Raw genomic sequence first — 13,553 nt, forward strand, 5'->3', positions numbered from 1 at the left:
TAGGATTATGTAGAACTGTCTCTTGTATTAGGAGTTTAAAATGTTTTGTCACTGAGAATACATAAGTGTCTGTTAGTAGTTTCAACAGTGCTGCAAAGTAAATTGTGATAGAAAGAAGCAGCACGGGAATTTAACAACGGGTCTTTGTACTGGCAACCCTGAATGTTCATAAATGCACTCACAGTGTTTGTGTCATTCTTACAAAACAAACAAACAAAACCCAACCCAGATGTTAGTGTTTTTTTCCCCAAAATATATCCTATGAAGGAATGCAGAGAAACCCAAATGTTCAAAGGTAACACCAGACAGCGGCTGACCTAACATTGCATCTAGGATAGGTGATGATTTCTGAACATTTTTTCTGTTGAACACCTGGCCAAAGCACATACAAAATGAGCAGTAGGGAATAGTGGCTGTCATTATACACTAAACACCAACCCTTCTTTTTTTTTCCTTCCTTCCTTTCTTTTTTTCTTCTTTTTCTTTTTTTCTTCATCTCCCTGAGAAAACAAATCCAGCCTTCACACAGACCCTGCTAATGGAGTATGACATACTGCAGCACTGAGGGCACAGCACAGAGTAAGGTATTTTAGTCAGATGGTAACCAAGTGCATTTGAAAGATAAGAGATTTATCTTGTAGGTATGTTGCCCAATAGCATTTTCGTAAACTGAATAGCTGGTATGGCCTAAAAGCTGATCCCAAAGCAGCTGTTCTGCTGAAATCTGCAGAACAGAAGATGAGTGGGATGTTGAAATGGGTGGAAAAAATACCACATCATTCTGGAAGAAAGTGGGCTTGAGAGAGGGCAAAGACAAGGCATCCCAGGGCATATGTGGGAACACAACATTCCCCAAACAGAAAGTATGCAAAAACCGGAATTCTGAGGGGAGGCAGCTTTGTTCTCTATGTGTGTTTGTGTTGGGGATAATGCAAAGAAGAGGTGCTGCCTTGTAACTCTCAGAAAAGGTCTTTGTCCTTCCCTGTGCAAAGCGTTCTCAGGTAGAGCCGCAGCGTAAAGCAGAGTGTCAGCTCCACCCTCGGGCAGAAAGGGAAATGCAAAGCCAGCAGATGAGTACGGCGTGTGCAGAGATGCTCAAACACGATTTGAGTGAATGCCTGCATGGTTGTGCAGTTAATATCGTTGTGATAAGTAAATGGGAAAGAGAAAACTGGAGAAGAGATGTGCTGATGGATTTTGCAGTGAACCGGGGAAAACGATAACAGTTTTCTTCCTGATCAGTAGATAGTAACAATATTTCTACTTCATGTTTAAAATGCTCTTTATCCACAGTTCTCACCCACTGCTTTTTCTTTCTGCTTTTTGGCTGTACCTGACCCGCTTATGAACCACGTTCAGAATAGTTGGCCTTCCTGGTTGTGGAGCTTACCTGGGACCAAAGTCATGGAGCTGAGATTAAAGCTTACTACCCAACTACAGTAACGGAGTACAGCGGAGAAGAATTATAGCTGAATTTCTATCTTTCTACTGTGATTTATAGTCATGGATTGCTGATCACTACATCTTCACAATGGCTGCAACCTCTCATTGGAGTACTTAAGACTGTTTCTTTGAAAGCAAGATTCATGTTCAGCAGTTTATCTTACCTTTGGTTTGTTCTCCACCTGAAATCACTATCCATAACATAAAGTATCAGCACACTTCTTTTCAGGCTCACAAAAAAAGAAAAAGAAGAAGAAAAAGAAGAAGAAGAAGAAGAAGAAAAAGAAGAAGAAGAAAAAGAAAAAGAAAAAGAGAAAGAGAAAGAAAAAGAAAAAGAAAAAGAAAAAGAAAAAGAAAAAGAAAAAGAAAAAGAAAAAGAAAAAGAAAAAGAAAAAGAAAAAGAAAAAGAAAAAGAAAAAGAAAAAGAAAAAGAAAAAGAAAAAGAAAAAAAAAGATAAAGGCAAGGCAGCTTTTTTTTTATTTTATAGGCTCACGGATAAAAAATGCCCCCAAATGTTGTGTCTATTCAGGAGCAAGTCTCCTTTATTAAAGAAGCAATCTATTCCTACACTAGTTAGGCAGTGACCACATCACTGATGAAATTAACAAATGCTTGCTTTGATTATATTTCTACTTACTTCTTTGTATTTAGGTTGGGCAGACAAGGAATAGCAGTCCTTTCTATTTTCTCTTTCTTCTTTTTCCACTTTCTGGTTTCCCGAGCTGCACCAAGACTCTGGTTTGTCTCTCTTCTCAGCTGAAGGTGAGCAAAGAGGCAGGATTTAATTTGGAGTACAGTTTTCTGCTGTTTAATCATTCAGAATTGTGACGAGTCTAGCCAGCTACAATTTGAATTAGCCTCTCTAGAGACTGAATAGTTCTGTTTGGTTTTAGTAGAGTTGATGGAAGTGCTGTATTTATGTTACTGTTGGCAAATGGCTTCCTCACCAAAAATACTAATTTATTTAGGGAAAGTGAAAATGTTTATCCAGCTCAAAATATTTCTGTCAGATGTTGGCCAACAATGACCTCCTCCATTTCTTTTCCTTCCCATTTCGTCTTGAGAAAACAGCCCTAATGCTCTAGACAAATTTAGTATATAAAGTGTGAAATGAAAGCAATACTCCTTATGCAACGATAGGTCTCTGGCACTTTTTCTTTCGTTAGAAGCCACTTTGTTAATATCTTTTTTGTTAGCATGTATTTCTACACAGCAACACACCATGGAAGACAGTATTTTTCCTCCTCTCAAGCACCAAAAGCATGTTGAGATTTCCAAGCTTGTATTTTACCAAGAACTGAGCGATGTCTGTTAGTATGCAGCGGAAAATAAACAGCAAGTTCTTACTTGTGACTGTTTAACTGCTACTTTTTGGTCAGATATTCTACATTAACTGTTACCAAACTTCCTCTTTGCTTTCTTTCCTTCACCTAAAGCTTCATTCATCATTAGTTCAGGGGGAAGTTTTGGACAGGCAAAGAAGAAACTGTGGAATGTGGGGCTGTGCATTTGCAAATGCAGAAGCTGGTTGACCAAACCTTTAGTTGTCAAGGGAAACCACAGATTTTCCTGATTGCCCTTTGCAGTATGACTTTCCTTCCTGTTCTCGAACAATGTCAGCAGGTCGGCTGGCATGGACAGCACTTCTCTGCACCATGTATTGTTCTGACATACCCTCAGTTAGGCAGAGGCTACTCTCCTTTTCTTGAAAGGTTGTAAATGTCTTCTTGCTTCCTTGGATGTCCCAAGCTTAAAGCATTCAAGGCTGTCCATTAGCTGCCACCAAGCCCCAGAATGACTCAGGTAGCACCAGAAAGCCCTGAGCGCTTTGCCAGTCACCTGGACCAGGGATGTGGCCATGTGCTGCAACCCTGAGGATGCAGAACATGCATCCGTTCTCCAGAAACAGGATCCATGTTGTGATAATGGTGCTGCCAGCTGGAAAATGTTCTGTTTTCACGTTGTTTGTGTCTGTCATTTTGCTGAGTTATCCACAAAGCAACCCTTGCATGCTTTGCATTGAGGCAACTCAAATGCATGTATCCATACAGGTTAGGGGCTGCTGGGGCTGCTGAAGACGAGCTCTGCAGAGAAGGACCTAGGTGTCCCGGTGGGCAACAGGTTGACTGTGAGCTATCAGTGTGCCCTTTCAGTCAAGAAGACCCCAATCCTGGTATGCACTAAAAAGAGTGTGGCCAGCAGGTCGAGGGAAGTGGTTCTACTCCTCTGCATATCTGGAATACTATGTCCAGTTTTGGGTACCACAGCTCAGAAAAGACAAGGGTCTACTAGAAAGAGTCCAGCAGCAGGTCACAAAGGTGATGTGGGGCCTGGAGACTCTTTCGTATGAGGAAAGGCTGAGAGACCTGAAGCTGTTACTGTTTATACATCTCTAAGTTGTGGGAGTCAAGTCTGTGGAGGCAGAATTGGGTTGCATGCAGCAATAGAGCAAGGGGCAACGGGCAGAAACCAGGGCACAGGAAGTTCCATATAAAGGAAGAACGGACAGAGTACTGTCTGCAGAGGCTGTGAAGTCTCCTCTGGAGACATTCAGAACCCGTGTGGACACTTTGCTGGGTGACCTGCTGCAGGAAACTTGCTTTAGGAGGGAGATTCTGTGATTCTGTGGTAACTCGCAGCCTCCTGACCCGAACCCAGGGCTGACCCAACAGGGCCGAGGTGTGCCGGCGCTGCCCTGCGGCAGCCGGGCCGGTCGGCAGCCACCTCCCGGCGCCGGGACAGAGGCAAAGATGCGGACAGTCTCCTGCAGTTGACAAGATGGCCGCCAGGGTGCGCTGCGAAGCGGTGCGGCAGCCCCGGGCCCGAGGCGGGAGCGCCCCCGCCGGGGGGGGGGGGGGCGAAGCAGCGGCTGCCGGAGAAGGGGCCGGGGCTGCGCTGTGGCTGGGGGCCGCGGCGCCTCCTCAGCCCCGCACTCAGCCGCGGGAGGGGCGAGGCGAGACGGGGAAGCGTCCGCACTCCCCTCACGGCGCTGCCCGCGGGGGTCAGCCTGAGGCGGGACCTCCCGCACGGACCCGCGTCTGCCCGGTTCCTGGCCGAGCAGGGAAGGGGCCGGGGCCGAGCGGCGCGCACCTACGGGGCGGGATGGAAATGTACCGGTACCGCCCGCAGTGAGAGGAGAGCGGCTCGGCGGGAAGCGGAGGGCGGGGAGAGGAGCGGCGCGGAGCATCGCATCGCGTCGCATCGCATCGCATCGCATCGCCTGGCGGGGAAAGCGAGGGACCAAATGCCTATGAGGAAGGGCGGCAGCAGTCACCGCCGAGAGAGCTGCCAGCCGCGGCGCAGCCCCGGGAGGAGCCCTGCCGCCCGCGGGGTCGAGCCGCCCAGCGGCGCCCCGCTCCACCCCGGCCGACGGGGCTGCGATGGGCGCGGGCGGCGGGCGCGGGCCGGGCCGCCGGGCGTAGGGCGCGGGCGGCGGAGGGGCTGAGCGGCCCCGCGCGGTGCGGGCCTGATGCGGGAGCGCAGCCCGGCGCCGCGGCAGCGCTGCGGGAGGAGGATGGCGGGGCTGGCGTGGAAGTGGCCGCGCACCCGGCTGCCCGTGGGGGCCAGCGCCCTCGGCGTCTTCGTCCTCTGCTGGCTCTACATCTTCCCCGTGTACCGGCTGCCCGACGAGAAGGAGATCGTTCAGGGGGTGCTGCTGCAGCAGGGCAAGGCGTGGAGGAGGAACCACACTGCGGTCGCCGTCTTCAGGTAGCGGCCCAAGGGCACGCGGGGACGGGCGGCGGGGACGGGGCCGGGGGCCGGCGGTGCGCGCAGCCCTACGCTCGCGTCTCCATCCCCGTCCCTTTGTTGTTGGAGCCCGCGGGGCGAGGGCCGGGCCGGGACCCCGCTGACGGCAAAACTTTTCGGGGTGGCTCGTCCTTGCTCCGCCGGCTGCGCGGATGGGGGCTGCTGCGGGAGGCGGGCTCCGGCTCTGGGGTGAGCCCGGCTGAAGGGGTGTGCGAGGGGTGGTGTGGGGGGGATGTGCGTTTGCTCCCCGATAGGTGTGTGTGCGAGGGTGCAGACAGATCGCCCTTCCCGGGGTGGAAGCTGGATTATCTCTCTGTCCTCTAAGCAGCGCATGTGAGCGGTGATCAGGCTGCCCGCAGGAAGGCTCTTTCTTTAGTAGCTGCCGGAATGATTTTTATTATTATTATTATTATTTTATTTTTAAGATGTCTTGCTGTATGTTGTGAATGCAACTCAGCTGTTGTTTGTTGGTTGTGAACTGGAGCCGGCGTGCGGATGATCACTTAGCATCTCTTCCGCTGGTGCATCCAACTTTGCAGGTCTCCAAAAACACACGCTTGTGCCTAGGAGCAGGAAAGAAAAGCCGAGAGAGGTGATGGTGGGTTTGTGGTAATGCCATCTCGTTGGGTAGGCCTGAGAGCAGCCCTCCCTCTCACACAGCTAACAAATCCTTGTCCTAAAGCACGGGATACAAACCAGGAGGAAACTGCATTAATTCGACTAAGTCCTGTTATGCCACGGATTCATATTCTGGGGGCAGATGATTGTTGTTATATTTTATTATCCCTGGTTAGGTGATGTAGGAAAGAGCTTCATGCATTGTTTTTCATGTTTATAAACCCGGTGTTGCTTTGAAGTCTGAAACTACTGCTGCAACTTCAGTTAAAAACCATCATTTAAAGACTGTTTCAGTCACATGGTTTAGAAGCAAACTCAATGTGGTTCCTCAGCCATTCCACTCCCCTGTATGTTTTTCCATGTCTTTCTCAAACTTCAAGACAGTATCCTGTGGTAAAATCTGTTATTTCTTGTCTCTTCCTCTTGATCAGTCGTTGCAGCGCTAAACCAAAGGAGCCCTCAATCATTTTGATTCAAGAAATACGTTTTATTTTTAAAGGCAGTTTTCACCGGAGATACGAATAAACTGAAGTAGTCAAATAATAGTGACATAGAACTCAGTGTTTTTACTGCACAGATCTGCTTCTCTGAGAATTGGTAGAAATCTATGAAATCCAAGCCCATATGAGGTAAACTGGTCTATATTGTGAAGCAACAAGCAGAAGCAGTGCCATTCTCTTTGCTACCATTCTTTTTTCTAAGAGTTCCACATTTCATTTTCTGATGGAAACTGTCTCTGAGTTTGAGCTTCTGTTTTAACTGGGGAAGATAGCCTGTGTGTGGACCTCAAATCAGTACTGCCTGCCATAATAGCCTAATACTGCCTGGATTGATTGATCTTCTCCTCAGTCCTTCTGCACATGTTCCAGTTCTGAAACAGTTATGAAGAACAAATCTGCTAAAAATCTTCGAGGAATTGCAAGTTCTGAAGTTACTGTTTTGTAGAAGGCAATGTTTGCGCGTATTTCTTTGTATATTGCCATATCGTATAATAAAACAACACAGGTGTTCAGATATTTAGGTTGTTGCTACCAAGGAAAAAGCTGACAGCTCTGTATTTCTCTTACTTGGCTTCTATTGGAGTAGCTTGTGGTCCCCAAGCAGTCAACATTATATTAACATGCTTTTCAAAACTGGGCAGTGCTGTTCTGTTACTGTAAAGCAGTTGATGAGGAGACTCTCTAAGACTCAGGTTGGAGGGTTGGACTGCAAGTGTTCTTTATTATCGGTGTTGGATACGTGAGGGAAATGCTCCTCCAATCATGTATGTCTTACACAAAAAAGCCTTCAGCATATATCTATTCTGAGGTCTTCCCAAAGGTACATACATATTCAGTACAAAGCCTCGTGGAACCTCACTTATCTATTCAATACAAAGACACAGACCCTTCCCATTATCTAATCAAACTACAAGGTTATCCATTAAGGGATTTATCAAGCTGCAGCTTGTGTTGGTTCCCTTTGTATTCTGTACCTGGAGTAGGAAAGCTTCGGTAGCAACTCAGCAAGGTCAGAGAAAGCTCTCTTGGTAATCTAGGTTGAAGCCTGGCAGCTGAGTAGCATCAGCTTCTTAATCTGCACGGTGGCTCCTTCCTCCCCCTTTCCTTTAAAAGCAGAAGCCCTACACAGGTCTGACCAATGTACATTCTCATTTATGCAAATATCTATGCTGTCATTCTCATTTAAGCAAGTGTCTATGCCTGGTACTTGCAGAATAATTTAAATGGGGTTTTGCAGGTTTCATGTTTGAATATAGACTAGCAAATATAAGCACCTGTGTAAATAGCCATGGATTTCTCAGACTCAATCCTTCACTTGCACTATGTGCAGTTGTGAATAATGGCAGGTTGTGAGAGTAACAAACAGAGCAGGATTCAGCCTTTGGCTCAGGCATGAATCTGTTTCAAGCATGCTCAGCCCTGAATCTGTATGCATGATTTTGTGAGTAATCTTCGTGTGATGTTTGCGTGCCGGGTCCCACTGCCATCAGCACAGTGGGCGTCTGTAGCAGTTGCCTAGGATCTCAGATGAAGGGACAGATCCTGAAAAGCCTGAAGATACAGATGAGGTTATTTATTAAGAGCCCTTGGTCCAAATCCTTTCCTCTTCTGAACATAGCTTTCGGTGGAGCCTTCAAGTCCTGGGCATGCCAAGTTAAGCACAGCCTCATAGCAAAATACTGCTATTAACAGCATTTAAGTTTCAAGATGCTACTGGATGAGGACCATCCAATTCTGCTGTGGAAACATCTCATCTCTGACCAGTGCTGAATAACCGTCTGTCAATAAGATGGTAAACTGCTTGATCCCGAGTTGCCCACTATGCAATCATCTGAATACGAGTGAGACTGTCATTAGAGTCACAAATGCTTAACGCCTCTAATTTACCTACGGGATAATGGCTGGTCATCCTCGGAGGTGCTTAACATTATTGCTCCCTAATTGTATTACAAATCACTTCGTTTTTTTTTATTAAGGGCTTAGTGCTTTTAGACAAGAATTGTGTTAATTGTGATTTGTTATTAGCAAAGTAAGAGATGTATAAGAATACCTTTAGGATTATTTTATTTAAAATTACTGCAGTTGCTTCAAGTCAGAGCTCAATCTTTCCATCTGCTTTACGAGCTCTATACAACCATACATCCCAAGTGCTCTGTCTGTACATGATATTGCTTCTCCTATGAAGAGAGGCTGAGGGAGCTGGCTTTGTTTTAGCTTGGAGAATAGAAAGCTCCCAGGAGACATCGCTGTGGCCTTTCAGTACATAAAACGGACCTACTGGAAGAATGGGGAGGGGCTTTTATCAGGGATTGTAGTGGTAGAACAAGGGGAAGTGACTTTAAACCAGAAGAGGTTAGATTTATATTAGAAGAAAATACTCACTGTGAGGATGGTGAGGTGCTTAACAGGCTGCCCAGTTAAGCTGTGTATGCCCTATTCCTGGAGGCACTCAAGGCTGGGGGTGGTGGTGTCCTGGGCAGCCTGATTGGTTGGGTGGTAGCCCTGTCCACAGCAGGGAGTTTGGAACTAGATGGGCTTTAAGGTTCCTTCCAACCTATTCTATGACTCTAAATGGTCACCCACTGCATTAACCTAGAGGTTTGGGTGGAAATTAGTGAGTGAGGTCGAGGATGGAGGCTCCTCAGCTAGAGATGGGACAGTCTCATGATGAGGACAGTGGAAAGGCTGCGCTTGAGATTCACTTTGTCTTTGCTTTTGCTGCAGCAGCTTTGTGTGATGCTGGAAGGCTGCCCAGGCTTTATTCTGGAGGGGCTTGGCAGAGCTGGTGGCAGACATTTCCTGTGAACTCACTGTTTGTGACCTGCTTCTAGTCCAAAGCAACTGCTGCAATTTGGGTCTGTCCCCCAGTGCTGTCACCTCTGTCCTCAGATTCACATTGGCCATGCTTATCTTGGCAGATGGTTTCTCGGCTGTTTTCCTTAGGTTTGGCCTGTTGTCCATTTTGCAGGAGCAGAGAAATAAAGCTACTGGCCTGAAATCACAAAGCAGTGGCTAAATGTCCAGATAGAATTTCTGGGCTTGATGGACTCCAGAGCTTTCATAGCTCTTAGGCTGCGTAGGTGGGGACATACTGTGAGATGGCTTTTCTATGATTAGCTTTCAGCTGCCATGCAAAAAATGTGTGGTACCAGGTGGGTCTTTCTACTGTGGTCTTGTCATCTGTTAATATCTGTACCTCAGATGTAAGCACAACAAACACTGAAGAGCATTGACTAGTACAAGTAATTTTTGTTTGAGATCATTAATGCAGAGCTGGAATTCCAGGTCACCTCCCAGACTGAGATGAATGCTACTGCCAAGTCAGCAGGAGTTTCCTTAGTTTGGCTGGCTTCTCTTCTGTCTCTTTTGATGGCAGCACTGCACGTTACGTAAGAGGTGAGATCCTTGCCAGGATAATTCAAGGCAAATCTGAGATGAAACTTCACCTTGCTCCAGTTGAATAGATGAGAGTTTTGCCCTGCTTAAGCAGCTTTATAGGATACTCAATTATTCCTTTCTGTTTCACTGAGACATGGGCAGAATGGCTTTAAGATCAGAGCTGGGAACTGCTGGATTGAGGTTACTGGGCTCACAAAGCCCAGTCCTAAATCAGATACATTCTGTTGGTAGCTTTGGTAGTTGACAAATCCAGCTCATCTTGCTTTCTGGAGTAGGTGTCACTACTGCACGCCTGTATTTTTGTCTTGCTAACATTTTGAATGAGTTTTCCCCCCCTGTTATACGTGCTACATTTGGTGACAGTTGGGTATTTGTAATTTGTAGCTTCTTAGTGTCTCCATCTGAGATGGGAAATTGTTCTGGCAGGGAGCGACGATTTGAAGAGCTGTTTTAAGATGAGAGAAAAGTGGTGCTCTTATTCCATTTTCTTGTTTGGAGGCTGTGGTGAAGAAAGCAAGCTGTGGAGAGGTCTGGTTCCTTACCCTCAGGGTCTTAAATGTATTTAGATAACTAAATTACATGAAAATTATGAGAATTAGTTATCTGTGTTAGCTCAAGGAGTCTTTGCAGATTAGGGCTGTGGTAGCAAGAGAGGAATTGACTTCAGGACTCCTGAGTTGCTTCCTGGGTCTCCTTATCACGATATCCTTCTTTGCCCCTAAACAGACTTTTCTTACAGAGTTTGTTTATGCCTCCCTCAGGAAATGTGCAGTCAGACCCCTATTTCTAATACCTGCACTTGGAGAGCTTAGAATTGCTGCTTTCTTTGAAATGTGTGAAGACACCACGCTGCCAGCATTTCTGGGAGAGCGCAGCCAATTCCGAGAGTCCTTTCCTATTAGCTGGGAGCATCTGAAGGCCCAGAGCCAGACACCAGGGAACCAAAGGAACAGCAATTTGCTGGAATTTAGGTTACCTGGCTAGGGCCCTGAATGTCTGCTACGTGCATATGCAGGTAGTACTGGGTTTATATAGTTGCACATCTGTATTTTCTCTTTTTCTGCCTTGTAGTGGATGTAATGGGCACTGAATAATTGGTACAATACAGTTACTTATGATTTATTGCCGTGCTTGTAATTTTCATCTTCACAGCCGTGAAGCAAACAGCACATTTGATGTGTTTTCAATGACATAGATAAAAATACCTATTTTTGAGACTAGTTCCTACCAGGTAAATGCATGGAAAATGAATTACCCGTCTCCTTTCAGAATTTATCTTCCCATGGTGAGGATGAACCTCACTGAATTGAAGAAGCTATTTGGACTGTAATCTTCCATCGTTCCAGTTTTCTAAGCATTAAAAATACTTAATTTTAAGCCTTTCTATATATTTTCATCTTTTTCTGTACGCTAAGTAGAGTTTTCAGAATGCAAGGAAATCGCTCTTAATTGTTACACGTTATTGTAAAATCATTTAAACATAGCTACGTGCTGTTAAATTCCTACTGAAGCACATTAATCCATGTTGCATACTATTTGTAAGCCTCGGGAGAGATTAGAGTTTAATTTTGTCCCAGTTTTTGTGTATAGAAAACCAGGGACAGTTCTTCTCTGAGGTCTTACGACCCAGGTCAATTAGGGTATCAAAGGGAGGAGTGGATGTTGGCATCGATACATTTTAAGAGTAATTATTTCAGAAGCTCACAGATCCTGCTATAAGCTGTATCTTTTGCTTTAACAGTTAAAATCAACAGATTGAGCTATTTTTACTTCTCTTTCTATTTCAACAATCCTGAATTTCTTGGTTTAGAGATTATTTTACTCAGGGTTGTTTTTTGTTTTGGTGTCGAAAGTTGCCCTGCCTATTTTTGGATTGCACTGGGCGGTCGTCCTTGTAATTGAGGAGTAATTGCTTTGTGTTTCCTGTTGAAGATGAAAGACAAACAAATGAAACATGTATTTCTTTTCAAGTGAACGGATTTTAATGTTTTGCTGTGTGCTCTGCCTTGGCCAAATTTTAACTCTGGCAATGCTATTTCATCTGTATTTTGAGTTTCTGTTGTATATGATTTTCTGCTTGCACTCTCAGTGTTGTGTTATGGTATATCCCAGTGCAAGGTGATGAGGTATCTACTGCTACAGGTAGTGCTCAGAAGCACCACAAGACTTGAGAATAATCCAAAAAGCATTCAAATATGCAATTAGGGGGTGATTTTGAATCCAAGGCTCTCTGATGCCTGCCTTTCTCAGTGAAAGTCAATAAGAGTTAGGCTTAATGGGAAATGGGATGAAGACTCTCAAGTTACTCAGCTGTCTTTAAGTCTTTACTTTTCATTATCAGGGGAGACCTGATTCTGTTTCACCGTGTACTCTTTTTTGTATGGGTAAGGAAAGAGATTTACAATGGAATTTAAGGAAGCGTTGCCTCTGTTATAAGGCTGTCTCTCATAATGGAACTTCAGGTCTGAGTCACAGCTGAAATCAGTGGGGAGTTCTAGGAATAACTGCCTTTCCCTACTAAAATTCTTGCTTATACTGTGCCATAAGTTTGTGGAGAGATGTTCTGTACTATGAAGGATTTTCAGCCTGAGTATAGTGAGATCTATCCCAGTTGCACATATTACAGATTTTGGTTAATGGAGTAGATTTCCCATCCAGTAGTATATTTTTTCATGCAAAGAAATAGCTGGACTGTTTGCTAGTGGCACACCTTCCATGTGTTCTCTGGAAGAGCAATCCAAGTACCTGTGATGGAGGTCTGGTAGAGTAGGGTGTGGGAGATGGAGAGGTCAGTTTCGCTTCGTCGAATGTTGACTTACTGATATTGAGGCTCTGGAAAGAAGACAGAAGGTCTGAATAAACAAGGGTGTTTTGTACCTAGGCACAAGATAAACTCTCTGCTGATTATGAAGACTTGTTGTGGAACTTGCTTTCTAGCCAATGGATTTTTAGTGGAAATGTACTGAATGCACGTGTTAGAATATGAAAGTCTTGCTTAGAAGAATAAGCAGGAATACACAAGATGATAGGAATACACAAGATGATGCAGATATACATCATGATCACGATCATCACAGAAATAAAGAAATCTTCCTGGCATGAGAACCCAGTGTTGTGTTGCTAACTTGCAACATGGTGGTCCTTCTTACCACCCACAGCATCACCTGCAGGTACCAGCTTAGAACTGGGAAAATGCTGAATTCTTTTCTGTAAATTTCTGCCATCTTTTCAGGCCTTCAACCAAAGCATTAATCTGTTTAAAAGGGATTGGAATAGCTCTTTATTAAAAGTACAGTATTCACTTACGAAATTAAATTAATTTCCACTTTACAACTTCCTGACGGGAGGTTGTTATGAGGAGGGGCTTGGCCTCTTCTGCCAGGCAACAAACAGGACCCGAGGAAATGGCCACAAGTTGTATCAGATGAGGTTTAGACTGGACATAAGAAAGTACTTTTCCTCTCAGAGGGTGGTCAGGCACTAGAATAGCCTGCCCAGGGAGGTGGTGGAGTTGCCATCACTGGCAGTGTTCAAGAAGAATCTGGATAGGGAGCTAGGAGATATGGTTTAGTGGTTTGCTGTAGGTTAGGTAAAGGGAGGACAGTTGGACTAGATGATCTTGTAGGTCCTTTCCAGCCTTGTGATTCTATGATTCTGTGATTCTAATCCCTGTTCTCAGGTACTAACTTTTAGTTTTGTTTTCCCCAACAAGTTGCAATGTTAGAAAGCAGTAAGGTGATGCGATTCAGAAGCATGGGGGTCTTTCTGGACTATATCTTTTGATGCATACTGCTGCCTGACATGGGTTAAATCTTTCTAAAATCTTTCCAAACATTTGCTGCAAG

General features: G+C 45.3%; 1 protein-coding gene across 1 annotated transcript in view; it reads left to right on the forward strand.

Annotated features, from left to right (window-relative positions):
* The first annotated feature begins 4,855 nt into the window (after positions 1-4,855).
* Positions 4,856-13,553, forward strand: part of ST8SIA1 (ST8 alpha-N-acetyl-neuraminide alpha-2,8-sialyltransferase 1) — a 155,275-nt gene continuing 146,577 nt past the window's right edge. Inside the window, exon 1 of the mRNA XM_072328113.1 lies at positions 4,856-5,152. Coding sequence (XP_072184214.1) covers positions 4,914-5,152 — 239 coding nt within the window. The 5' untranslated portion in view covers positions 4,856-4,913. The remainder of the gene's footprint in view (positions 5,153-13,553) is intronic.

The sequence above is a fragment of the Excalfactoria chinensis genome, chromosome 1, assembly GCF_039878825.1.
Source record: "Excalfactoria chinensis isolate bCotChi1 chromosome 1, bCotChi1.hap2, whole genome shotgun sequence".
Taxonomy (NCBI): domain Eukaryota; kingdom Metazoa; phylum Chordata; class Aves; order Galliformes; family Phasianidae; genus Excalfactoria; species Excalfactoria chinensis.